The sequence below is a fragment of the Uloborus diversus genome, chromosome 6 (genome assembly GCF_026930045.1).
Source record: "Uloborus diversus isolate 005 chromosome 6, Udiv.v.3.1, whole genome shotgun sequence".
In the NCBI taxonomy this organism is placed as follows: Eukaryota; Metazoa; Arthropoda; class Arachnida; order Araneae; family Uloboridae; genus Uloborus; species Uloborus diversus.
In genome coordinates this window covers 27,816,410-27,843,107 of record NC_072736.1, presented here as the reverse complement: position 1 = coordinate 27,843,107, position 26,698 = coordinate 27,816,410, and the positions used below count along the sequence as shown (strand labels likewise).

The 26,698-nt window shown below is 33.0% G+C and overlaps 1 protein-coding gene across 1 annotated transcript; it reads right to left on the bottom strand.

Moving 5' to 3' along the window:
- Positions 1-216: 216 nt before the first annotated feature.
- LOC129224728 (sodium/potassium-transporting ATPase subunit beta-1-interacting protein-like) lies at positions 217-25,880 on the bottom strand. The gene is made up of 6 exons (XM_054859276.1): positions 25,827-25,880; positions 24,602-24,739; positions 22,312-22,392; positions 21,197-21,388; positions 18,503-18,563; positions 217-557 (listed from the first exon to the last, which is right to left on the bottom strand). The coding sequence occupies exons 1-6, from the start codon at positions 25,878-25,880 to the stop codon at positions 217-219; spliced, it is 867 nt and encodes a 288-aa protein (XP_054715251.1).
- Between the last annotated feature and the right edge of the window lie 818 nt (positions 25,881-26,698).

Sequence of the window (26,698 nt, the reverse complement as noted above, 5' to 3'; positions counted from 1 at the left end):
TCTACTATGGTGAAGAAGTGTGTTTCACTTCTTGATTGTGGATTGACAAGATGATAAGAGAACATAATCCAGAAGCAAAAAACTCTACTTCACCATAGTAGAGACGGGAAGACAGCGCCAAGTATCCTCAAGATGTCAGAAGTTTATTTATCCATCCAGGAAACAATCTAGGGCTTTCGTGCGAGGTAAAGTCCGGTCATCCCTGGAGCAGGACTCTCAGATGACGGTGTCCATTTCGTTCATGTAGATGTGACTGGGCCTACCGTCGAGGAACAGGATGGAGTTGGGCACGGAGGAGCCCCCGTCCGATGGGTTGGGCTCGAAGGTGGGGTTCACCTGGCCCGGGTAGTAGTTGGCGTTGTTCTGACTGTTGATGAGCTTGGTGACCGGGTTCTGGTAGTAGCGCCTCCTGGAACCTCGCTTGGAACGGGTGGAACGCTGCTTCACTTTCCGGGGGGTCATGGGCCTCTGCACAGATGAGGGGTCTGGGCCCGGCCCGGGAACATTGTTGTGGAACTCGATGCTGTAGGGGAGGTCATGAACCCGCTTGGTCGAACCTGGAGGAGACGATGGACAGTGAACAGGGTTATCATGATATTAATGCAAGCTCTGCTTGCAGCAGATAAGTCTATTGAAAATACACAATCCAAGTGGACATTATTAGTGATCACAAGTTTTTTCTGGTCCCTGCAATGTTGCATATGCCAATCATAAAACCAAACCATTTCATAATTGTGTTTTTTAGCATTCGACAATCCGTCACGTTTGGCGGATGATGACCTAATTTTGGGTTTGGGAAGTCAAATAAGAAGTTCCTCCAGAACAAAACAAGATTAATTTCCCTTATACCAATATCGACTTCTGGAACCCTACTTTTCCAATTTTTAATTTTTCGTCATTTAAAATTATTTAATGTATTTTGACTTTTTTTTTTGCTTTCAATAATACTTTAAAGATGCAATGAGTCTTTTTTCAGGCTTTTTTCTTCTTTCCTCTAATGGGAAAGTAGGCTAAAAATGACTCCCGACTCAACCAATTATGTGAAATTACAAGCAGGACTAAAATTTACCGAAACTATAAAGGGGGCAAAGCCTCGACTATGCAGAATCGTAATGCCGTGATCAGGATCTGCATGGTCTTCACAACTATAGACACAGCCTGAGAGAAAACAAAGTTTGTTACAGCTCAACTTTCTTGTGACAAACTGCTTCAAGAACAGTTTGGCAGTCAAAAGTATTTCTACCCAATGGTTTTTATGTAACTGGCAAACAGCCATTTAAGCTGCCTCTTTCTGAATGAGGGGGAAAAGGGAAAAAAATTGATGAGCATATTTCATTCATTCCAATATAACTCGGCTTAATTTAGAGGCTGACTCATCTTCAAATGCTGACATCCCTGAAAATAATAGATGTGCCCATAAACCAGATATTCACCTTTTCATCTCATTGGTGGTTAAGATAGAGCTCGGCCACATTTCGTATGAATTAGAAAATGAATACCAAATTTAAGAGCTAAGCAATCCAATTCCTACTCTCATTGTAACAACTTTCTAAAACTGGCTTTTCAGCTCTGACTGTAATTAAAAATATAGAAATGACTACAATGCATTAATGCAATTGAATATTGAGGATTGCATTTAACTAAATCAATTGAAAAGATATCTGGAGTCGAAACCAGGAGCAGGAGAATCAGTATTACGTGCAGGTACAAAATACTATGCTGGAAAAAAAAAAGAAATTTACGTAAGATAAAATAATTGTCCTGCACTTGCATTCTTTCTTTTTCTAATGCATTTGGGTAACTTTATAAGTTTATCACTATTTTTAGGTCAATAAACACTAAAGGTTGTGGAATGCTGCATTACATAGTACTGGGTATGATAATTAATAATTAACCTATTTTAAAGCTAGTACAAAGAAAAGAAGCATACATACACACTTGAAAACAGTAAGCACATATTGACAAGACAGATTATTAAGAAAAAGAGCCATTACATTTATTACATACCGGTTAAAGATTCGCTTTTGCTCAGAGATTGTACTGCCTAGATGGGCAGTTTTACGTTTATTACATACTGGTTAAAGATTCGCTTTTGCTCAGAGATTGTATTGCCTAGATGGGCAGAATAGTTTAATCAAAAATATTGAGAGAAAAAAAATCAAAAGCAGGGTTTTGATTTTGATACTGTTGGAACCACTTGAATAGAGCAGATTCTACTTCAGGAATGGTGCATATTTTCATTCGTTTCAAACTTGGATTCCTGGATTCTATCGCTTTAGAAGTTTCTCTTTTCTTTCAATATCATTGACAGAGTACTTGCTTAGACATCTTTAATAGTAAAGAAAACTCACTCTGCCTCTCAGGAACTTATCAGCAAATGATCGAACTAAAGAATGAAGGGGAATGCATCTTAACTTAGGTCAGCCTTTGAATAAAGGTACAATCAGTTGACTTGATAACCTAACAGCCTAACAGCTTAAAAGCAAATTCTTAGCTCAGCAACATGTCAAAGTGTAAACAGTACAGTACAACAAAGGAAAACAAGGTAACTCTTCTCCACACTTGTAACTCCTTCATTGCACATTGCTCTTGCTTTAGAACTCGATTGAACAGGAATTGCAAGTGAAGGTGAATTAATTTTTCTCATAGTCACTTCTTTTTTTTGTTCTTTGGGAATAAATTTCGAGTCATCTTTGAAAAAACTTTGAGTTAAAGGAAATTAACTACGAGATATTGAGAATAATTAGCATGGAATTAAAGACAAAGGTGTCCGGACTTGATAAAAACTTTGAGTTATCGAACTTCGACTGAAATTGACTGTATATGTATGTCCCATGATAAATATGCTGTAATAACATTTTTAAAAACGATAATTTAGGAACTAGAAGCTAGACAAAAACAGCAATATGATGAGATAGTATTTTTTTCCGATGGAGCATCAAGCCAATTTATACAAAAATACTTGTTTTGTGCTCTCACCCATCTGAAAAAGAAAAAAAAACCCTTAAGGGAATTTTTTGCCAGGAGCCATGGTAAGGGTAATGTCGAAAGGATTGGTGGGTGGTTAAAAGAACTGTGTCAACAGCAGTATTGTCCAAAGAAGAGCAAATACAAAATGCTGTAGATTCGTGTGGCTAAATCAAAATGTGAAAAAAATACAGTCTTATACTGTGAAAGAAATAGAAAAAAATATTACAAAAGTAAAATAAACTATGGGAAAACATTCCACACATTCCTAACTTGCGTAATCAGCATTATATGCTAAAGTTATGAGGAAAGATTTATTGGAAATAAAAATATGTCTCTCAAGTGATTATACATGTCACAACTTTAATTCTGAACCTTTCTGTGAGCCTTCAAATGAACTTAAGCAGCTAATTTGTAATGGCCAGTGAGTTTTAGTTAAATATATGCCTGCTTCTTCAAGCAAAACAAGGGAAACTATACATCATTACATAGTTATTATCATAGTTATTATCACCATCATATTAATCATATTTATTTATCATTACATAGCATTACATTTAAAAAGTTTAAGTTTAGTAAGATGTAATTCTGTTACAGTTGATATAATTCTGTTACTTCCATTTAAATTTCATATAAAAATATTAACTAGTAAGTATATTCTCAGCAACAAATATTTTGTATAATGAAACCTGTAGTCAATTGAACTACAGAAAAATATAATGAAATCATGATTTAGATTCACAGTAATTTAAGTTTGACTTAACATCACTTAGTCTTTTTTCTGTAATTCTGTTACCAAGCATTAAAAAATTTCTAAAAAATATATGGATTATTTGTGAAATATTTTAAATGCAAATTTTGTTTACTGTGCATAAACTTGTTACACATGCATAAAATGATAAATTAAAAAAAAAAAAAAACAATTCCAATAAAAACTTATAAATTTACTCTGATCTGTAATTGTGTTACTAAAGAATTGCTCAGTAACAGAGAAACAATAAATCATAATTACAGAGAATAAACATCTATTTGAACAACCATGAACAAGAGTAAAACCAAGGTTTCTTCTTTACAAGGTTTCTGATCATTTTTCGCAAAATGCAAAAACGCTATCCAAATTACGGAAATGAAACAATCTATTTTTTCTTTCGTGCTCAAAAAAGAGAAAATGATACACAGTCCAAGAGAGCAAGCAAGCACATCAATAGAACTTGAATTCTTTATAAATCTTAGTCGACATGTTTCAACTACCAATAAGTTCAACAATACTTTGTAATGAGGCATTATACAGAGTGCGGAGAAAGTTCGCACAATTTTATTAGATATTTCAATAGGCTGTAACTAACACATAATTCAACAAATCAACAAGTTAAAGCAATAAAAACTCTTTATTGAAGCAATAATAATAACATTAAACAAAAAAATTATAACAGTTGTTCAAAATTGGCTCCTTGGGCTTCAATACATTTACGGAGCTGCAGTCTGAAATTGCCGACGATGCTCGCGATTGCATCCACCATTATCTCATTCCAGTTATTTTGCAGTGGTTGGACAACCACTCCATGGACGGTGGGCAGTCCCTCCAGTCTCCTTGTAGCGTTTCACAGCGTCATAAACTGTTTTACTCTTGAATACAGTCGTTCGAATAACATCAGCTGTTTTCATTCCCTTCTTGTGTAATTCAACGACAGTAACACGCACATTTTCACGATTCATAGCTCACTAACTCAATGAACTAACATAGAACAAATGATTAAACCTCAAATACTTTTAATGCAAATAAAAAAAATGCCAAATAAATCGCCAACATACGATTTTAACGCCAAAAAACGCTTTAAATAATTGTGGGAACTTTCTCCGCACTCTGTATTTCCCCCAATAATTGCATTATTGGTAGCAAATTAGACTTGTGTCCCCTTAATGCTGGGTACAATTCTAAATTTTTTTGCTTCAAATTTTAAATAAATGTCAGTTACTGCGTATTTATTTCTCTAAAGATGTCATGGCTGAATTTTGAATTTCGCTTTCAACTGGAGATGAAACATATAGAGTTGGAGAAAAAGACATGTAAACGTATTTATTAACCTTTGATATTTATGTATTTTGCTAAAGCCTTTTCCCCAATTTTAGCTTTTTTGCAAAAGAACGTTTGAACTTAGCTTAACCTCTGAGTGAAACTGATTAAGTTCCCAAAACCCTGAAAGGAATTAGGAGAAGAAGAGATACGACAGTCACTACAATTCCAGAAAAATAAACATTTTAAATAGCTATTGTAGGAGATTAAAGATTAATACATTTTGTGTTGTGTTATTTACAGTATTAAATTGTATCTTTACTAACTGATCTGTTAACTAATTATGGCAAATAATTTAGAAGATTTTACCGGAAACCTGGGATTTATGCAGGAAAAAAAATTAACCCTGAGTTTCGTTTTGGTCCACAAAAAGTTTCACTCCTGTGTGACTTCTTGTAGCTAATACTTTCTTGTGCGTTAATTTTTATAAGTTACTTAGGCAAGAAGAAATGCTTTGAATGAGAAATAAAAATTTGAACAATATATACACGTACTTTTCCCTTTCAAGGAATTCTTTTTAGGAAGTGTTTTCTCGTTTTAATGTTGTAAAAATCTTAACAAGCTAAACCGATAGTCACTTTACATGTCAATGTTACAAATGACAAAGTAATAATCCTAAATAATCCTTCATTATGTAGTTATTTTTAAGAGATTTTTGGTCATTCATAGTCAAATTTATCTTCTACCAGGACACTGGGATTTTTTCTGAAAACTGGGACGTCTGACAAGTGTAGTTATAGGTATAAATAAGGATATTGAAATTAGAAGTATCAATGATTAAAAGTACTCAAAAAGTTATGGGCCAGAAAAAAGGCTAGGAACCACTGGAATAGACAAATATTTGTAGGGAAGTGATTTGAGATCGATTGCTAAATAGCAGTTATGGAGAAAAATTACTATCAGTGACATAGTAAACATTAGTTTGTTACCAGTTTTTTCGCAAATAATAATTTCACATAGTTGCATACCCCCCCACAAGGGACAAAATTTTGAAGCATCAGTATTTCAAGGCAATTGGTTAGGTGAAAGTTATTGCCTTTTTAAAATAACATCAAATTAAAAATAAATCTTGTTAAAGATTCATTCATTTGAACTTAATGTAAAGAAAATAATTTTTACTTTCTGGTCCTCTTAACACCACTATGATAGGTCAATGTGTCAATTCAGGAATCTATTGATCTTCACCAGCATTCTTCCTGTTTTGCATCACAATGGCCACCAAAACTATACAGCTAAGCACCCCTTTTGTGAGTACTTTTACTGGGGTTATTTGGAATTGGAAGTTTGTTAACAAAATGCGAACATTGCAAGAACTTCAGAAGGAACTGATCACCCACATGCAAGGGTGTAATTGAAAAATTTCATTCCAGGGAGTCAAATATTCCTGGGCAAGTAATGAGGGAGTTATGCATTTCGTACCTACAGTATTGACCAATATTGAACTCGTTTCAAACTAAACTCATACTTCTTTGCTTTAACAAAAATTATTTGAGTTATGGTTGCAACAAAACTTTCAAACAAATGAAACTTTATGGCTTCTAAAATATCATTCAGGGATGTGCCAACCGAAACTCGCTTCTGGAGCAATCTTTGGAACAGAAAAATTGGGGAGTTTGGAGCAGCAAAATGGTGAATTTGGAGCAGCCTGGAGTAGTAAAATTGCAAATTTTGGAGCAGCTTGCAGCAGCAAAAATTTAAATTTTGCATCAATTTGGAGCAACTATGTATATTTCAAACAAACATGTGTAAAGTGATAAAACAATAAAAAAGGAGAAAAAGGATGCAAAAGCACCATAATTCCAACTACTAATTGAAGCTCCCTTAATTACATTTATTTATTTTTTCCCCACAAAAGACAACTCTGTCCTTGCTCTACTTTTCTTAGACTTCTTCTGATTTAAATTTAATTCAAAACATTTACTTTGCTTAATAATTCACTGCTTTAGTGCACATTTAAGTTATAGTGCTTTGATACTTATTTTTAAAATTTGTTTGCTTTCATGTAATTCATATATACATGTAAAAACATAAGATACATAATTATTTTTTCATAAAAGTCATAAACATATTCCAAAAGGCTAAAGAAAACATCAATAAAGAATGATTAAATTTGAAAACTTTACCTCAACAAGTTACAAGTTAGTTTTTAAAGAACTATTAATTAATCTTTGGTACGTGTAAGTTATTTACTTATATTTGACCTTAATATATAGGCATATACACATACTGAACTACTTGATTAACAAATCTGATGATCAAGTGAAGACAACATTAAAACCTTTCATTTTTAACTGTTTGATATTTAATCACAAAATTAATAATGAAATTACACAAAAAAAAAAATGATTTTGAGAAATGATGTCATAAGAAAAGGATTTTTGAAATGCATGCGAAAAAACATGAAAACTGAGAAGGAAAAGAAAAAAAAGAGACAGGCTAAATATATGGAAAATATGCCTGAATCTGAGAAACTTGAAATGTCTGCATATTCATTACCAGAGCATTAGAATTACTCGATTTTTGCTATCTTAAGTGTCTTAAATTTAAAAAAACCCAAGATTAAAAACTGGTAAACACTATTAATTTTTACAGATGGCATTCGCTTAAACGAATTTGGATGCAACTGGATTGACATTTTCGAGTGGGCGTGGCAAGAAGACGAACTTACAAGTCCTCTTTTTCTGAAAACAAAAGATAAGAATGGTTGAAAATAGTGGTCAATACAAAATTTTTGAAGTAAAAGGAACAGAATTACATAATAGATTAAAACTATCGAGTTTTTTAAAAGTAGATGCAATCGAATTTTTAAAATGTGCAAAAAAATCGGGACTAAGTCAAAAAATCACAAAAACAAGCTCCAAAGGAAAAAAACTTGATGATAATCTGCAAAAACTACCAGATATGCTGAAGAAACTGCAACATTAAATGTAAAATCCCACTTTTAGCGCAAGTTTGTCCGATTTTGGGGCAGAAAAGTCCATTTGGCGATCTTTTGGAGCAGTTTGGTGCAGTGGCACATCCCTGTATCATTGCATTTATCAATAGTGCTTTTCTTATTTATTTTTAGATAATTTTAAAACAGAGGCCCAATTTATTTCATATCAATTTTATTTACTTAGTATTATTATTTTTACAGTATTGACAATGTTTTCTTTGCTTTTTAAAGAATATGATTATTTGGAATGTGTACTTCAATTTTTTACATTTTAAGTTAATAATTTTTCTTTTTTGTAAATTAAAAAATATTTAAAAAAAAAAAAAAAAAAACGGTTTAAAAAGAGACAGTTGTTTCAAAATGCAGACAAAGTCATTCCACTACAAAATTCTAATATGATCCAATCAATAAAAGAGTTTCCATTTTCTTCAAAACAGTATCCAAGATTTGAAAAGATGTAACCCGAGAGAGACCGACATTGAAGCACATAAAAATGTTAATGTGCAATGAGTCATATAATTTGGTCAAACTGTAAATCAGAACGTTTGACAATAAGCAAAAAATGAAGTAAAAATATTTGAAACTTCGTAAATATACAGCCATGGGCACCCATAGGGGAAGGCCAGACTCAAGATCCCTCAGACATTGGTACTAAATTTTTTCATAAAGTTTGACCATAAAATTCATTCAAAACATTTCAAATTAAGCCATTAATGAACTTATTAAAGCCTTCTTTACTTAATATGCATGAATCACACTTTCTTTTATTATGTTGGAAATAAAAGAAAGTAAGTAAAAGGATTTTTTTTTTAATTAAAAAGTCTTGAAACACATAAATTTTCTAGGCGTCCTTCTCTAACTTTACACATACGGGTGCCTATGTATAGTGTTTAAGTTACATTAACATTTCCCAATATGTCCTACTTGTTGGGACAACCTCTATAAGAAGTGATTTTTTTTTTTTTTTAAATCAGCTGTCTTTGGAACGATCTTGGATCTTTGCACAAAGTGTCAGCATTTCACAATTACTGAAATTTTGACAAGGAAACAAATTTTTGCAATGTTATATAACATTCACCTTGCCGCAATTAGTAACATCACTTACAAAATGGACAGTTACATGCAGGAATATGAGACATGCACATTAATTCTTAGTACATAAACATGAAACAGTGCAGAAAAGTTAAATGTTAGAATAAAGGGTGATTGAAAAATAGTTTCGACCTTTCATTTTGAAATGGTCACGGTCCAACACAATTTTAAAGCTTGGATGATTCAGAAAAAGGTTAAGAAAAAATACATATTGGATTAAATTTTAAAAATATTCTCAGAATTTTATATAAAGTCAATGAAAACCAAATTTATCTGCCATTGCTTGAAGCACACCACAATTTGGCTATAAAAATGCATAGCAATTAGTTGAGTGTAAAAACGACAAGAGTTCAGAATTAATAAGGTGATGGAGCTAAGAGCATGAATTACAATAAGTGATTAGAAAAGAATGCAAGGGATGAGTAAGTGATGGAGTGAGGAAGAAGGATAATCATAAATCTCTTACAATAAATAAGTTCAAAGCTGACTCATGAGGTCCTAAAACTAAATCTGAAATGGCAAGTTAACTTATTCCTTCAAACATTTTTGTACAAAATGGTGCTGTTTCCAATCCTTCCAGAAGTAAGCAGACAAACATATTGCCAAGCATGACATAACTTTGTTTGCTTCAGATATCCGCTCTTGAGAAATAGAATTAAGTTAGTTGATTGGTTAAATATGAAGCCTTTTCCAAGTGCTCCGTCACTCTCTGAAACCATCTCAAGCAGTTATTTTTTAAGTATTGGCTTGTTTCTCCCCGTTAAACCACACTTTGAGCAAGTAATAAAATCAACACGAATAAAACCTTTTACACTACTTCAAATTCTTTAAAACCCAGGGGGACTTTGAAGTCTAGTCTTATGCAATTGCCGGATAACAGTACAAGTTTATTTCTTCTCAAAAACTTGCTGGTCTGGTGACAAAGAAATGAAGTGATGCAAGCCGAGGTTGGGTGGAAACTTGAAATGAAGAAATCTTAGTAAATAAAAGGCGCAAGCACCTATTTTCAAATGAATTGCCACACATACTTCTGGTGTTCTACGTTGAGGTAGAGCACAAAAACACATTTTTTGGTGGGAAAAAGTTTTGTTTCCATCATAAAGCTGCTTTGTGACTGCTGCTGAAAGTTAGAAGTTCAAAACATTGTTTGCATTATAAAAGGGATTCTATATTACCTGAAAACACTCATGCAATATTTTTATATTTTTGTTTTTAAAAAAGGTTTCAGTTTTTTAGGACATCAAAGTTGAGGAATGTCTTAGTCACTAGTCATCTGAGAAAATTTTTGCAAGCTTCATTTAGCACCTAATGCACCCAGCATATCCTTCTTAGATACTTCTGTAATCTATATCAGTGCAGATGAAGAGCTTCTGATTATATTTGACAAAAATAAAGGTAAGTCATACAATAATAAAATTTAAAAGCAGGTATAACTTATTTATTTTACAGCTAAATAAAAATCCTACCCATTATATGCTTTTAGTTTTCGGATCAACAGTTAGATTTAAATCAGATCACGCTTTGAATAGGAAAAATGCATTGTTTGCAGTTGCTTCTTCCATGAGATATTTTACTCTAAGAAAATGCTACAAAGTTCTACTGCATTTCTGCTAAAAAACCTGAATGCAAGAAAAGAAAGAATATTTCTCAAACATCTCTCAAATGAGGATTACAGTCAATTCGCTATAACTCAATCTAAAGGGACCAAGGAAAAACTTCCGAGTTATTGGAAGTTCGACTTACCACTAGTTTTGGTTATCGACATTTTAATGTTAAAAATTTCGAATATTTTAATGAATAGGTATATATAACAGACAAAATTACAGAATTTAAAAGTTTTTAAGCACAATATGCACAGTTTAATCAAAAATATTGAGAGAAAAAAAATCAAAAGCAGGGTTTTGATTTTGATACCGCTGGAACCACTTGAATAGAGCCGATTCTACTTCAGGAAAGGTGCATATTTTCATTCATTTCAAACTTGGATTCATGGCCTCTACTTCTTTACAATTTTCTATTTTTCTTTTAATATCATTGACAGAGTACTTGCTTAGACATCCCCCTTCAATATTAAAAAAAAACTCGCTCTGTCTCTCATGAACTTATTAGCAAATAATCAAACTAAAGAATGAAGGGGAACACATCTTAACTTAGGTCAGCCTTTGAATAAAGGTACAATCAGTTGACTTGACAACTTGACAGCTTAAATGCAAATTCATAGTCCAGAAACATGCACAGTCAGGGCCGGATTTAGGGGAGGGCAGGCGGGGCTACTGCCCCGGGGCCTCCACAACAAAGGGGCCCCCACATTAAAATTTTTACAAAATATCCTAACTTTCACGGGTCGAAAATATCGGATATATACATATATATCAAAATATACAGATATATATCAAAGTATCGGATATTTTCGAAATTATGATGATCTTTTCGAACCCTGATTAGGGGCCTCCACACCTCCAAATCCGGCCCTGAGTACAGTACAACAAAAGAAAACTAGCTAACTCATTTTCACACGTGTAACTCCTTTATCGCACGTTGGCTCAACAAGTGCGCTTCTTGCTTTAGGGGCCTATTGTGCAGGAATTGCAAGTGAAAGTGAATTAATTTTTCTCTCATAGTCACTTCTTTTCCCGTTCTTTGGAAATGAATTTCGAGTCATCTTGGAAAAAACTTAGAGTTAAAGGAAGTTAACTTTGAGATATTGAGAATAATTAGCATGGAATTAAAGACAAAAGGGGTTGGGACTTAATAAAAACTTAGAGTTATAGTAATATTGTAGTTATCGGACTTCGAGTTATGGCTAATTGACTGTACTTTTTTTTTTCTCTTTTTGTAACTGCACTACTATTAACAAACATGAAAGCAATCAAAAAAAAAAAATCTTTATCAAAAAGGGTCTTATTCTCCCAAATTATTTATGTGTTTAACCCTCTTCATGGAACAACTCTATCTGATTAGAAAATGTCAATCAGTTGAAATGATGATTTTATGGGGCAATAATTACAGTGAATGGTAGATTAAGTGAATTTCAGTCATAAAATATAAAGGTGAGAGTATGTGCAAACACATGCAAGAAATGAATGCAAAAAAAAAATCCGATCATGTTCAGCTAAAAGTATTATGAAAAAAAAAGAAAAAAAAAAAGTTCTATGAAAATTGAACCACAATGCAAGTATGATGTTCCAAAGAGGAGCATGGAACATCGAAACTATTTCAATTATTTCCAATTCGATTGAGAAGAGGTTTTTTCATGGACTATGGAATGGTCACCATATGAAATTTCATGGGCGATACAGAATTGCTTTTCCAGCAAATGTGAACATCTTTCTAATGAATTTAACATCTCGAGTAATGATTACTGAGTCATTCCATTTCAAATCAGGCAGGCAGGTATGAAAAGTGTCATATGACCATCGCCGATTTTTTTGAAAAAAATACAGTAGTTACAACTAAGGGACATATGAAATATCCCAAAAGGATTTTGCAAGAAAAAATTTTTTTCTTCAGTTACAGCCTATTAAAATTCTGCACAAAATCCGCCATTTTGGAAAAAAACGGCAAAACACTCCATTTCAAATGGACATTATTTCAAAAGTATTTAACCTATTTGAATAATTCTTTTTTCTAAAAATAGATAAGGACCCATATATCCTATAGACATCGTTTTTGAAAGTTTAGTTAGGTTTTTTGATAAAGAAAAAAAATCATTTTTGTCGCGAAAAAACTGCATTTTTACCGATTTTATGATTTTTTTTTCTCCATGAATAAAAAGTTTTTTTTTCTAAACGGAGATGGCAGTCTAAAGCCCTTATATTATAGTTTCATAACATATTTTATTATAATCCTTGGATGCATACAGCCTCGGAAATAAAATTTGAAATTTTGAAAATTTTCAAAAATTAGCGATTTTTGAAGTGATTTTACTCAAAAAACCCATTTTTTAAAAATCTAAAAATTGGCTCACTTGAACCCCATATAATGCTTAACAAGTGGGTAGACACCGCATCCCGTATTTTTTCCCATAAAATGTTTTATGATTTTTTGAAAGTGACCTTATCACCCATGGCATGCATGTAAAATAAAAATGTCTAATAATTTCAGTAACTAAAATTCGGGTTATATTAATGCCTAATAACTACAATAAAGGTGCCCTTTATCAGGAACAACTAAAATCTTACTAACTTTTAATAATATATCAGTAACAAACCGCAGTTGATGACCTAGTCAATTCGTCTTTTTGTAAGACTCTGTGTGTAGCCTTTAGATAGAAGAGCCTTTGGTGATTATATTAATGACTAATAGCTACGATAATGATGTACTTTATCAGTAATAGTAAAAATCTATATATATTTTTTTTTATAAATATTACTTTATTTTGTCTCCAAAGCTATGCATTCACCGTTACTTTCATATGCAGCAACGAATCATATTTTTTCTCTTTCAATTCTCTTTCTCTTCAACTCAATTACGCGACAGGGGAAACCATCAAAGGGAAGAACAATACAATGCATTTAAAACGATTAATTTTAATTTCGTGCTTTGGTTTGACATTGGCGAATGTTGTCACATAATTTTTGGATCCTACCTAGTATGATTACTTTTATACATAAGAATATGTATACTAAATTCATACCGCAAAACTCACTTATAGTTTAAGAATTTAAAAAGCCCACTGTTTTATGAGAGAAATAATTAATTGAACATGGTTGTAAGTTGAGGTAACCAAACAGATCACCAAAGGTAGCTATTATAGCCAGGGATCCAATTTCTAACAAAAGAAGGTCAGGATCCCTATAGTCTTCAGAACTTATTTTAATGCTTAAGTGGCCTGAATTCGGTCAAAAATACAAAAATTTGAATGAAACAAATAAGGAAGTATGGGATCTCAGCTCCCATAACAATTAGGCCCTGATCAGCAGAAAAATATATTCATATAACGAAGTACAAAAAGACGAATTGACTGGGTCATCAGAAGCGGTTTGATACTGCTACATTATTAAAAGTCAGTAAAATTTTATTTGTTGCTGATAAAGTGCACCATTATTGTAGCTGTTAGGCATTAATTTCATCAGATTTTCAGTGACTGAAATTATTAGAAATTTTTATTTTACATGCATGCCATGGGCGATAAGGTCTTTTTCAAAAAATCATAAAACATTTTATGGGAAAAAATACGGGATGCGGTGTCTACCCACTTGTTAAGCATTATATGGGTTCAAATGAGCCAATTTTTAGATTTAAAAAAAATGGGTTTTTTGAGTAAAATCACTTCAAAAATCGCTAATTTTTGAAAATTTTTAAAATTTCAAATTTTATTTCCGAGGCTGTATGCATCCAAGGATTATAATAAAATATGTTATGAAACTATCATATAAGGGCTTTAGACTGCCATCTCCGTTTAGTAAAAAAAAACTTTTTCATGGAGAAAAAAAATCATAAAATCGGTAAAAATGCAGTTTTTTCGCGACAAAAATGATTTTTTTCTTTATCAAAAAACCTAACTAAACTTTTAAAAACAATGTGTGGAGGATATATGGGTCCTTATTTATTTTTATAAAAAAGAATTATTCAAATAGGTTAAATACTTTTGAAATAATGTCCATTTGAAATGGAGTGTTTTGCCGGTTTTTTCCAAAATGGCGGATTTTGTGCAGAATTTTAATAGGCTATAACTGAAGAAAAAAAATTTTCTTGCAAAATCCTTTTGGGATATTTCATATGTCCCTTAGTTGTAACTACTGTAATTTTTTCAAAAAAAAAATCAGTGATGGTCATGTGACAGACCCTGCCTGATCTGAAATGGAATGGCTCTACTATAGCTTTTGTACCCATAGTATTTTCTTCGAGGAAAGCAAGTCAAAACTATGACCCAAGTGATCATAGAAACCCCCTGAATCAACAAATTTACAGGAAATTCAAACTAAATCTTACCCTTTTTTTTTACTGAAGATACCTGAAAAAACCAAAACTTAAAAAAAAAAAAGAAAGAAAGAAGGAAACAAAGGGGAAAAATCATACAAGTTTTAGGATTACTAGGAACAAATTTTAGAGCAGGAAAAGTTTCAAACAACAGATATTCAACAACAGTCACGAAACAGCTTAAGACCATTCAAAAAACAGAAAAGAATGCCACAATTTGAAGCTGCTTTCACTTTGAGTTATTTTCAGCTCGAGAAAAGAAGAAATATGACTATTGACTGTCATTCATTTGCAGCAAAGCTGCTGTAAACAAAAGTTTTTTATTTACTCTGTACCCAAACAACATGGACGTGCCAAATTCAAACTTTGATTTTCAGTGGTACTAGACTCTCACTTTCTCAGTGGCAGTGGCTTGGTGCCAGAAGCCTATAACATTTTTGAAATTGAAGAAGGGGGAATTTAAAGAACATAACCCTGAAATACATGTATGCAATATTTTTGCAGCTTTGTGCTTTGAGGTGCGACGTCAGTTTTAATATCTAACTTTCAATATTGAAATCTTTTCGGTTCAAATGCCATATGGTCTCGAGCTTGATATGAGGATAGAGACTATTTTTGAATCACCCTTCTTCGAGAAACAGGAGCAAAGACTGGCAACGACATTTACCTACATAGGTTGGAGACACATTTGCGAGGCCTTGGCGGGGGAGTGATACGTAGACATAGAGTCAAAGCCACCAATAAAATCAACTGAAAGAGAGACAGAGGTTAGACGAGACAACTTTGAAATCCAGAAATATCCCTGCGACAATCTTTTCCTTTCTTTCACTTTCCTGGACATCAGCTCAGCAGGCATGGGTAATGTAGTAATTTTTAAAGGAACCGTTTATTGTTTTTACCCATACATTGAACTTGTTCATTTAAATGACTTCATTCATTGAAAAAGCCATTTAAATATTTTGAAAGTTCATTAAACATTATTAATTACAAATAATTAACAATTATAAATTAATTAAACAATAAATAAATTAAATAACTTGGACAGTAGGCTGTAAAAATAATAAAACTTAATTCGTCTACTTAGTGGCATGAAGTAGAAGGCGATGAAAAGCTGAGGGTCAAGTGATTCCTAATGCTTGATTATAAAATAGAAGATAGGAACAACTAACAATATGTTTACTTGGTTAAGAGTTTAAAGATTAAAATGAACAAACAATTTGAAACAAATGTTATTTCCAGTGCAATTTTCTAAATTGTTCACCTTTTAAGTGAATGGTCGAACAGAGCGTGCCAAGAATACTACGAGCCCATCAGTACAATGTTCTTAATTCCAAACCTTTCAGGTTTTAAAGAATGGCTATTCATTTTTTAGGAGATCTTACTGCACTGTTCATTTTAAGTAGCTTGCAATTTTTTTGAAATGTTACACCCGGGCACCGAGTACCCGCCCCCCCCCCCCCCATAGCGAGAATTCAAGCGGAAAATCATCCTGGGCTGGTTTTTAGCAAGTTTTAGAAGGTAGTTCATTCTCAATGCTATAAATTACTAGTTTGGGGTAATAATGTACAACTGTTTTATTTTCTTTATTATTTGATTTTTATATCCTTTTTTGCAGATGAGGAATGACGTATGATGAGTTATAAAGTATAGATAAAACAAACAGCTTTATATTGAGCATATGTTATGGTTAAATGCATCTCCTTCCTTCTCTCCCGAAAAAAGGCAGCAGCAGCAGCAACATAGGGTTTTTTTCTTTTTTAGGGAAATTTTCTTATGGTTTAGCAAGTTCATTTTATTCTAAAATCTTGGCATATCATCATAAAAATTTTCATTTTTAGGTTGTATTTTCTTTTTCTGGGCAAGTATGGAATAAAATATCTAAAATTTTAGGAACTTTAGCACAAAATTTGAAATTTTAGGATTTTTAGAACAACTACTACCCCTGTAATAAATGACCCAAGCAGATAGATTGAAACATTTTAATATTTATTAGTTACTTAAGTAAGAAGAGACACTTTAAATTAAATGAAGAATAAAAACTTGTTGCATGTTGTTTTTATTTGGTAGGAAATTTTTTAGAAAGTCTTTTTTGATTTAGATCTTGTTGTAAAAATCCTCACAAGGGTGATCTAATATTAATTTTGCAAGTCAATGTTTCAAATGACAAAGTAATTATTTAAAACAATCCTCCGCAGTAGTTATTTTTAGACTTTTTGGTCATCGATAATGAAATTTATCTTTTGCCGGGACGTGTGCCGGCCGGGACGCCTGGATTTTGCCTGAAAACCGGGATATCCTATTCAAACTGGGATGTCTGGTAAGTCCAATTTTAAGGAATCACAATTTTAGATCTGTTTTTCACAAACGACAAATCCCTACAGCTCAGCAGTCATTCAAAAGGTGCAATTTCATAACAAAATTAGATGCATGCATGAATAAATGGAACACATTCATTTACTTCTTATTGCATGCTTTAAAGTTACACGCTGCAATGCATCACAAAATAAATCTTTAAAATTAAAGATTCTTGCTTATTCAAATAGTGCCTTTCTTCAAAAAGGTTAGCAAATACCAAATTCAAAAACATCATTTAAGAGTAAGCAGTTGAACACAGCATTGTTCTTGCAAGCAAAATGCAAATAACATGTTAAAATGGAGCAATAAACCACAAGATAATTTTGATTCTGTTTTATTGCTTTAAGCAAAATTTGATATTAATGATGAAATAAATAATAGAAAACAACTATTTCACATTTTGTGCTAAAATATGAGCTAAGGTATAACAAAAGAGAGTTAAACAACTCCTAAGTAATCCAGTTTATCACTCAGTTGAAAAATTTCAGTACCTCTTTAAAAAACTTAAAAATGTATATTGGAATTTTATCACCACATAGGTTTTGTTTACATACATCAGGGAAAAAAAAACAATGCTTTGAAATGGGCTGGTAGTTAGATTTTATTAAAGAGATTTACATCTTTTTATGAAAAATACTGTTATTAGAGTTAAAGGATTTTAGCTTCTGAAATACTTAGAAAAAATACCTAGAACTCTGAAATATATAGAAATAAATCTAATGCAAGTTTTTATCACTGTTTATAATACTCGCTTTGGGTAAATCAATTAATTATATTAAAAATGAAAAATATAAAGGGGAAAAAATCCTGTTATCAGTTCAAAAATTGTTATTTTGGAAGAATTAAATGTAAGAATAAATATAACTTATACAATTGTGTTCACGAAGGTTAAAACAGGGAAAACTGGGTCAGGCAATTTAAGAAACCGTGAATTTTTCCCTAAGAGAAGAAAAATTCTCAATAAACTAAATTACAATCATAATTGACTCATAATAAGAGATATAGGAAAATAAGAAAATAAATCAGTGACTACATGGTTTCTTATTGATTTTAAAAATTTGCAAGAAGCTTTTATACTTTTCAGATTACATAATGTTTATAAAAACATTTTTTTTTACTTATTTCACTTAACTCTTAGGACATATGAAAGTACTTACAGGAGTCATCATCTCTGGTGATTACATAAATGGTCCCGCAAGCAGAGATAACTCCAATGACCTGGATGGAAATAGAACAAAAAATTTAAAGAAAGCAGGAATTTAGAGCAGTACTGAACAAAAGCAATAAAAATAATTAAAATTAAGCAACTTTGACTCCCCCTCCCCCCATGCTTAGAAAACTAAGATTTGATAAGTTCTATTCTATAATTCACTTATCTATTAACAGTGTTAATGTCCAGTAGCTTAACTACAATGCACTGCACCTCTAGGTCGCTTGTAGGCATCTAGTGCACCTTTTTCTTTTAAATCATTTTTTGAACATTTTACTTTCTACATAATTTTAAACTTTTTATTCATTGCATAATACTTTTATTGACTCATAATTTAAACTTAACAATGCTTGCCTATAAACAAACTATGAGTACTATTCAGAAGTACTGAATCTTCCTCTCTCACCAGAACAGAATCTTTAACCCAGAAGTTTTCATGCTCATTAATTTCTCAACACAAAGTCGAACATTGATTGTTTTGTGGGGGAGTGGACATAAAAGATCAAAGTAGCATCCATATGCAGGGGTGCCCACCCTAAATATAGAAGACACCCCCCACCCCAAAGTGAAAAAAAAAACTCCTAAAAATTTCAATGTCACAGTCTGCACCAGGACCCCACCACCAGGTGGGCACCCCTGCCACATGTGATGAATTTTAAGCTCATACTCGGTTGAAATTGAAAATATTTTTGTCTTAAAAGGGGATGGGGGAGAGAATGGTGAGTGGCTCCACCCCTGCATGGCTGGCCTTGCATAGGATAGAAATTATGTAAGTTCATTTTGCTAGGAAGAGTCTCTACATTTGCTTCTTTTTGAAGCCATAGGAATTTTTTGTCAGTATGATCTTTTATAATATTGTTTAAAGAAAATAATTGTAAGAGCAGCAAATGATGCTAAGTGACGCATAAAGTGAGAGTTAAACATGAATTAAAAAACAAATAAATATAATTTCAAATTTATTTCGGAAAAAAATTAATGTTTTTGCAGTGAGGATTGTAGCAGGTTTTAAAACCGAATTATCTTATTTGTTTGAAACATTCGTTTTTCTGCTTTCAAATTTCTAATACTTATAGTTGATTAATTCATCCGGGGTTGTAAGCTATAATTTTGCAACCTTTAGTAAATAAATAAACACTCAATGCACATGATATACTGCTTCATTTGAAGATTTTGAGTAACTAACTAGAGGTGCAGATTAGTGGTCGTCACTCTCCAAATGGGGACCAAAAATTTTCAATGGCGACCAAAAATTTCAGTGTCAATCGCCACTGGGTGACCAAAATAAATAAATAAATAAATAAATAAATAAAACTTCTCCCAAGTTTTCGTTATCGCTTGTTGAAATCGTATTTCGTGCGAAAAATTGCATCTCATGATAGAAACTTCAATCCTTTTGCATCTTGTAAATATTTTAATATTTTTTTGCTTTTGCAGATTTTTTAGACACTATTGCAAAAACATCTCAAACCTTGGAAACAAAGGATATTTTGTAGCATGTTGCAATGTCAGTAATGAAAAATGCTGTGCAGTGCCCAACTAGGTTACCTCAAAATAATGCAAAAATTATTGGATATAATGCTTCGCATTACCTCAAGTAATACTGAAGTGAAGAGAGTGGAGTTCCAGGAAAGATATCATAGGCATGAAGAGCATGTCTTTAAAGCGACACACTCATAAAGCAATGCTGAGAATCAAATTTAATGGCCAAAAAATAGCAAACAAGGATTTCAGTAAGGCTATAATCTTATACTGGCAGATATCCGTTACAGCCAGTCGCTGTAGGATGTATTAATGTTGTGTAAAATCTAATAAATATATGCTTTAAAAATATTCAAAAGTAACTATCGAAGAAAATAGCTTATTTTGTTTGTATTTAACAAAACACAAGTGAAATGTCCCCGCTATTAGAACTTTCAATCATTTACTCTTTTTGAAGAACATAAAACTAATTCTGTTAATGTATCACACAGGTTTTAACACTTTGACTCATTTTTTGACTGAAAATATGCATTACAAGTTCGAGTGCCAATTTCTTCTTCAAAAATATTTCTAAAGTACAATTATTTCTCCACTTCCAATGTGACAATGGTGTTTGTCATGCATATATTATTACATACAAGCTGTGACTAATTACTGCAGAATATTTTCCAAAAGATTACTAAGTAGTTTTACACCTGTATACTGCACTAATATATCATGTTTTATACTGAATGGATCTGTAAACTGAAATTTTAATTAGCATTGATACTAGCAACATTATATTTCAATTCAAATCATACTATTTAATGAGAAAAAGAAAATAATGACTGATACTGATTTTTATTGGGTAAGGTAAAGAGTTTTAACTTACATGTATAAAAATAGAGAGATACGTGTGTGTGTTTGGCTACCAAAGTTTTTGGTGTTAGTAGACCTTAGCTTTGGTAGCCACTGGCTACCAAAGAAAAATACCAGTCTACACCTCTATAACTAACATTCAAATTATCCTTAGTTTTTTTTGTAATATTAACTCAATTTTTAAATATTTTGAACATATAAATTTAATTGTCCTAAACTTCAACAAAAGTGGCTCTGATATCATCCTCAATCAAACACTACGCTTGTTGATTGTTCAAATAAAAGGGAAAAAATCAATACTCACTGCCAGCAGGCACTGGAGAAATGCTTGGATGGCCTCGACATAGAAATACTCGAGAAGGCATCCTTCGACCGAAGAAGGGGTGGGGAAGAAGAGGGGGTCGTCATGCGTAGTGTTGTAAACTGGGTCACAGCCCACTCCATTGGCCAGCCACCAGCTGCGGCTACCTGTGCCCAGGTTCAACACTTCAGTGTCCTGCAAAATCATTCCATCATTGCCAGCAAATTTTAGTCGAAATAAAATTGCATAAAGAATTGAAAATCATACATTTAATTTCATCATTACATTTACTTGAGACATGGCTAAAAGACTGGTCATAAAACAATGACTAATGGCTTAATCATAATCCTTTTTCAAAGGACAGGCTGACCTATCCAACATTTTGGTTTCAAGCTTTAGATCAAACATTGTTTCGAGTAATTTAAAAATGCTCTATTACAGCCCCTGGTAGCTGAAAACAACTGATAGCAGCCGAATAAAACACCATTTTGAGTAAACCTAGCAACTTGTTAAATAACAGTTTATCCGGAAGGTTTTTTTTTTGTAAAAACCGCTGTTTGAAATTTGAGTGAAGAAAATTTTTTTCTTTTACAACATAACATATTCCTACATCAACCTAAAGCTTGCACACAAGTTTTCTTCAAACCGATATTTTTTTAACTATATTAATAGTATCATGATTACACTTTTAGAACCAAAAACATCAGATGAGTCAGTTCCACCAACAAAGGGCCTTAGGCTGAATAAAACTATGTTCAACAAACAAAATCACAAGAATCAAGAAATACAACACTTTTTATTTGTTACAATAAAATACTAGACAATAGCTCCCTTTGTTAATAAAATAATGAAAACAAGAAAGAAATAAGCATGGGGAAAGCATTACAAACAAAGAATATGCAATAAATAGCCACATCATAGCCGTCAGAGCTAATGAACATACTTATCTACTTTGCTAAGTGTAAAAACATAATGGGCATACTCATGGGTGTAAAAATGGACACTGAGAGTGTGCAAGCCACTAAACAAATAAATCAATAAGTAAGTAGGAAATATAAATGTTGGATCTGGTACAAAAATAATGATACAATTTATATATGTGAGTGAACTAAACTTACTCTGGTGAGGAGCCCTGTTTCCATGTAGACGCAGATCACAAAAATGTTCCAGCCGAGCCACAGTGAGTTCCATACGGCATACTGAATGAGAAAATCATTTATTAACAACAAAGGTTTTATCTCCTCACTGCACACAAACACATTTAATGGAAAATGATCAAAAATGCTCAGCTTTAAAGTATTGAAAAAAAAAAAGGAATTGAAATGTTAATACTACCCAGAGCTTGATTACCGCAGGGGCATGCAGGGCACAGTCCCCTCCTCTTAGATTTCAGGGGGCCCCCAAAATCTCCTTAATTTATCATGCTAATTAAAATAAATAATGATTTCACTCAGAATCTAGAGTATAACGCTATCATTGATATTTTCGTAAATGCCAAGACAAGGAAAAAATCTCTCATTCATAAAAATTAGATCTCTTTGCAAATCTCAAAACCAATCCAAGTTTAGTCTGTATTTTTTATTAAAAGTCATATTACAGATAACTTTGGTATTTACGGTAAACTGTAACAAGCCAAGTTTAACCACATCTAATACAATTATCATATCATATCTCTTCTTTTTTTTTTAAATTTTGAGATATGAGGTACCACTAAATTTAGCATGGGTGTGCTAATACGCAAGTATCAAAATATTTTATATCCCAGTGTCTTCAAAAATCTTAGTCGGACCCTAGAGGGGTCCTGAAATAGAAACATGCCCCATGTCCAATATCAGAATGATCGGGCTCTGATACTGCATACGGCAGCATTCATTTTGTTAATTAAATGTTTCAGTATTTTTTCCCTAATATTTTATACCTAAAGCAAGGATGCTGACCCAGAGCTGGGGGGGGGGGGTGATGCTCATAGTAGAAACGACTACTCTATTGAAACTTTTATACAAGATGCTTCAAAATGGTTTTAGTCTCATTGCCGGGAAAAAGCACTACTGGGAGGACATTGAGTAAAATGGGCGGGTGGGTGGGTGGGGGGGGGGGGGATTATTACAAGTTATCACTCTTGAGAAACATCCATAGAGTAACTAACTATCAGCATATTTGCTTGTGATGTAGAACATCAGTCGGCAATCTCAATAAGTAAACATTTCAGCAACTTAATTATAATTATTTTACTAAGGCAGGGGGGGGAGGGGGTATGGCTCTGTTTCAACCATTTAAATTTCAAATTTTTACAAAGAGTGCTTTAAAAAAATTAAAGTCTCATTTTTGGGGGATAATATTTTGGAGGGGTGGAGTGCATCTTAAAATTTGGGGATGCGAATGGGTTGTGCATTCACTCTGGGGGAAGGAGCATCCATAGCAAAACCAGGTGCAATTTTCAAAATCTATCACCCAACTCGTAAAGTAAATGTTCCGGTAATTAATTTTAATAACTGCAGCTAAAGCTAAAACAGGGATGCCAAGGTGGAGGGGGGGAGGGGTGCAGATAACAATCAAAACTTTTAGAGGTGTTTTAAAAACTGTTTAAGTGTCATTGGGGAATATTTTTGGGTGTGGTGGAGCTTAGTAAAATTTGGGGGGAGGGAGGTGCTCTTCTGTTCTTGGGGTGAAGGCACACCAAAGCTAAATCTGCATATTTTGATCTGAAATAAGAAAAGTTTCGGTCAGCTCGATAACTCAGTGAAACGAGCAATTTACCCTTAGTTGTGCAGGGGTGCTGGGGGGGGGGGGGAGAACCATTGAAATTTTCAGAAGAAATCAAAGAGTTCCATTTCCTAAGTTTCTCCTCATCTTCATGAACTTTGAAATGCAAAACGTTTTCTTTGCCTGATCCGTAACCACTTAATTTGCACGCCGGTATAAAACAAGATGTAGCTTTTCTTTTTCTCTTAATAAGCGACTTTGATATTCATTACAATATTTTAAAACTCTTTCATAAATTTTTCATGAAAAGCGGAAAAACAACATCAACACATAACTTAATTATAACTATATCCTGCATTAACTAATGGAAACTCTGTCATAAGTAGCATGCTACCTAACCACACTGTCCTCTAGAAGATTGCCAAAAGTTTGTCTTCAAGAATCACAGAAGAAACAGCGGCGGTCGGCACACTTCTTTTTCTAGGCACTATAACGTCAGATTACGAGAATCGCTCACTTTTAAAAGATAGGTATGTCATAATAAGATTTTTTTCAAGAATCTCTCTCAATTTTTAAAAATCATTCTAATTTAAACCAACAGTGAGATATCATGTTTCAGCATAATAAAGAGCTCATACTCTGTCACAAAATAAGAAAATAAGGATAAAAATTATTAAAAACAAAAACTATCTTTAAAACACTTACACAAGTTATGTATTTGATCTTATATTGATAAGCTCCAAAAATTCCAATTATCACAACGATAATTTGTACAAAATTCACAATTATAGGAGTCCACATATACCCCAAGAAGTCAAGGATCTGCCTCTGGATTGTTGCTACCTAAAACACAAATGAAGTTTTCATAAATGGCTTATTTCAAGACTAATTTAAAATAACCAAAAAAAAAAGAAAGACTGGATTCAATCACAAAATTTTACAATTATTTTGCTGATTTAACAAACAAAAAAATAATAAATAATAGAATACAGTTTGCACATTGAAGCAATCAGTACCAGAGTTGGAGGGGGGGGGGGAGCCAGTCAAACAGCTCTCCCCAGAAATTTTCGAAACTGAAGTCCTAAAATAACCAAAATCAATGTTGTTGCTCCTACTCGCCCTTCCCTCTGGCTATGTCCATGTTTATAAGGCTAATTTTATTGTTAATATAAATTTTAAGCAGGTTTTAGAAAGAAGTTGAGGTTTTTGATAATGTCAAAAAAGGGTTTTTGACATGATGGTAAAAACCACAGTTAAAATCCGCAACTGTATAAAATTTACTAACCTATACCATTTATACCAGCAACAGCAACAAAAAGACAACAAGCTCTCAAGAAACTTTCTTGAGTTTATGCTCTAAACCAAGTCCAAATTTCACCTAAATTATAGCATTTAATTCTTCTGTTATAGCAATACAACTAACAAGAAAGAACATTCGATGGCATCATCCCCCTTGGAGCTATAGGTGCCAAATTTAAATAGTTCTTAGACTATAAACTCTTTATTAGTTCAATATGAAGGCATGATGCATAATATAAAATGGTCTGATTAAGAATTTTTGACATCAACGAGAAATCTTTTTATGTAAATAACTACAAATAATTTTAAAAAGGATGCGTTACGGAATCCAAAAAAGAGGACTCAAACACATTTGACAGTCATCCATCTTTCATTCTGCTGCTCTAACCAAGCGGAAATCCTACGTATAGCACACCTACTACTTAAGGAGACAAAACAAATATACATCATTTAATTTCAAGCACAACTTCTACAATATTTCCTCGCACTAGCGGATAATAAAGTAGAAGACATTCAAGTCATTAAACCATAATTCCCATATTGCTCGAGCATGAAAACTATCTTACACTTAGGTGCATCATAATCAATTTAAAAAAAAATTTTTTTTCAAACTAAAATAGAAAATATTTACCATTTGAACGATGCAGACAGTTAAAAGAATGCAGCGAATAGCGCAACAAGCCATTCCTTAGAGTGAGAAACTGAAGAAACATTTAAGAAAATTTGACATTCCTCATAGAATATATAATTCTTACATCATAAGAATTTTGGCAGTTCGGGAGATTCGTAAGAAAAATTAAACTGTACAGAAACATCATTCTCCTAGCTTGAATGTGTATGAAGTCCGCACAGACACAAATAAAACCACAAACATTTTATCACGAATTAAAAAAATACATACAAAAAAGCGGTATATCAACAACTTCCACACAGACACAGAGGAATTTTTGTCATTTTCTGACCGTTGCCAAACGAAACATTTATGCGTAACGATTTATCTTATCTCGGCCATCTGTTGTAATTCGGAGGAATGGATTTTCGCTCTCGCTATGTCCTATTTTTTCGTTTTACAATGAACTGGACCCTATTGGGGCGGACTGGGTCCCCCAACAGGGCGTCAACCATGACTCCCAAAGGGTTCAAAAAAAAAAAGAAAATTAATTTGAATTCTGAAATTTTGAATTCAAATTATGTTTTTCGCAATCACGAACTGAGACAGGACCCTACTCATTGGAGTTATTCTTTCTAGAAACGGCTCCTGCCCCCCCCCCCCCCCAAGTCTGCCTCTCCTCCTGGGCGGTTACTTGTGCATAGTTGTGTGTGTGCGTAGACCTGTGTGTATGCACGTAGGTGTGTGTGAGTGTATGTGTATGAAGTCGTGTGTGTGTATGTGTGTGTGTGTGAACGTGCGTGTGCGTGTAGGACATGGACGCCTCCGCGTCTTTCCAAAATGCGGGCATCTGAGGAGCACGCGGTCGCCAAACAGCATTTGGGCTACGCCTG

Bases quoted from the DNA above. Each gene is read 5' to 3' on its own strand.
- LOC129224728 (XM_054859276.1), bottom strand. From the start codon at position 25,880: ATGGCTTGTTGCGCTATTCGCTGCATTCTTTTAACTGTCTGCATCGTT. The intron at 24,740-25,826 runs GTAAATATTTTC...TTTGTGTTTTAG, and splicing joins CTGTCTGCATCGTTCAAATG to GTAGCAACAATCCAGAGGCA. The intron at 22,393-24,601 runs GTAAGTGTTTTA...TTTCTCATTCAG, and splicing joins AGATCAAATACATAACTTGT to TATGCCGTATGGAACTCACT.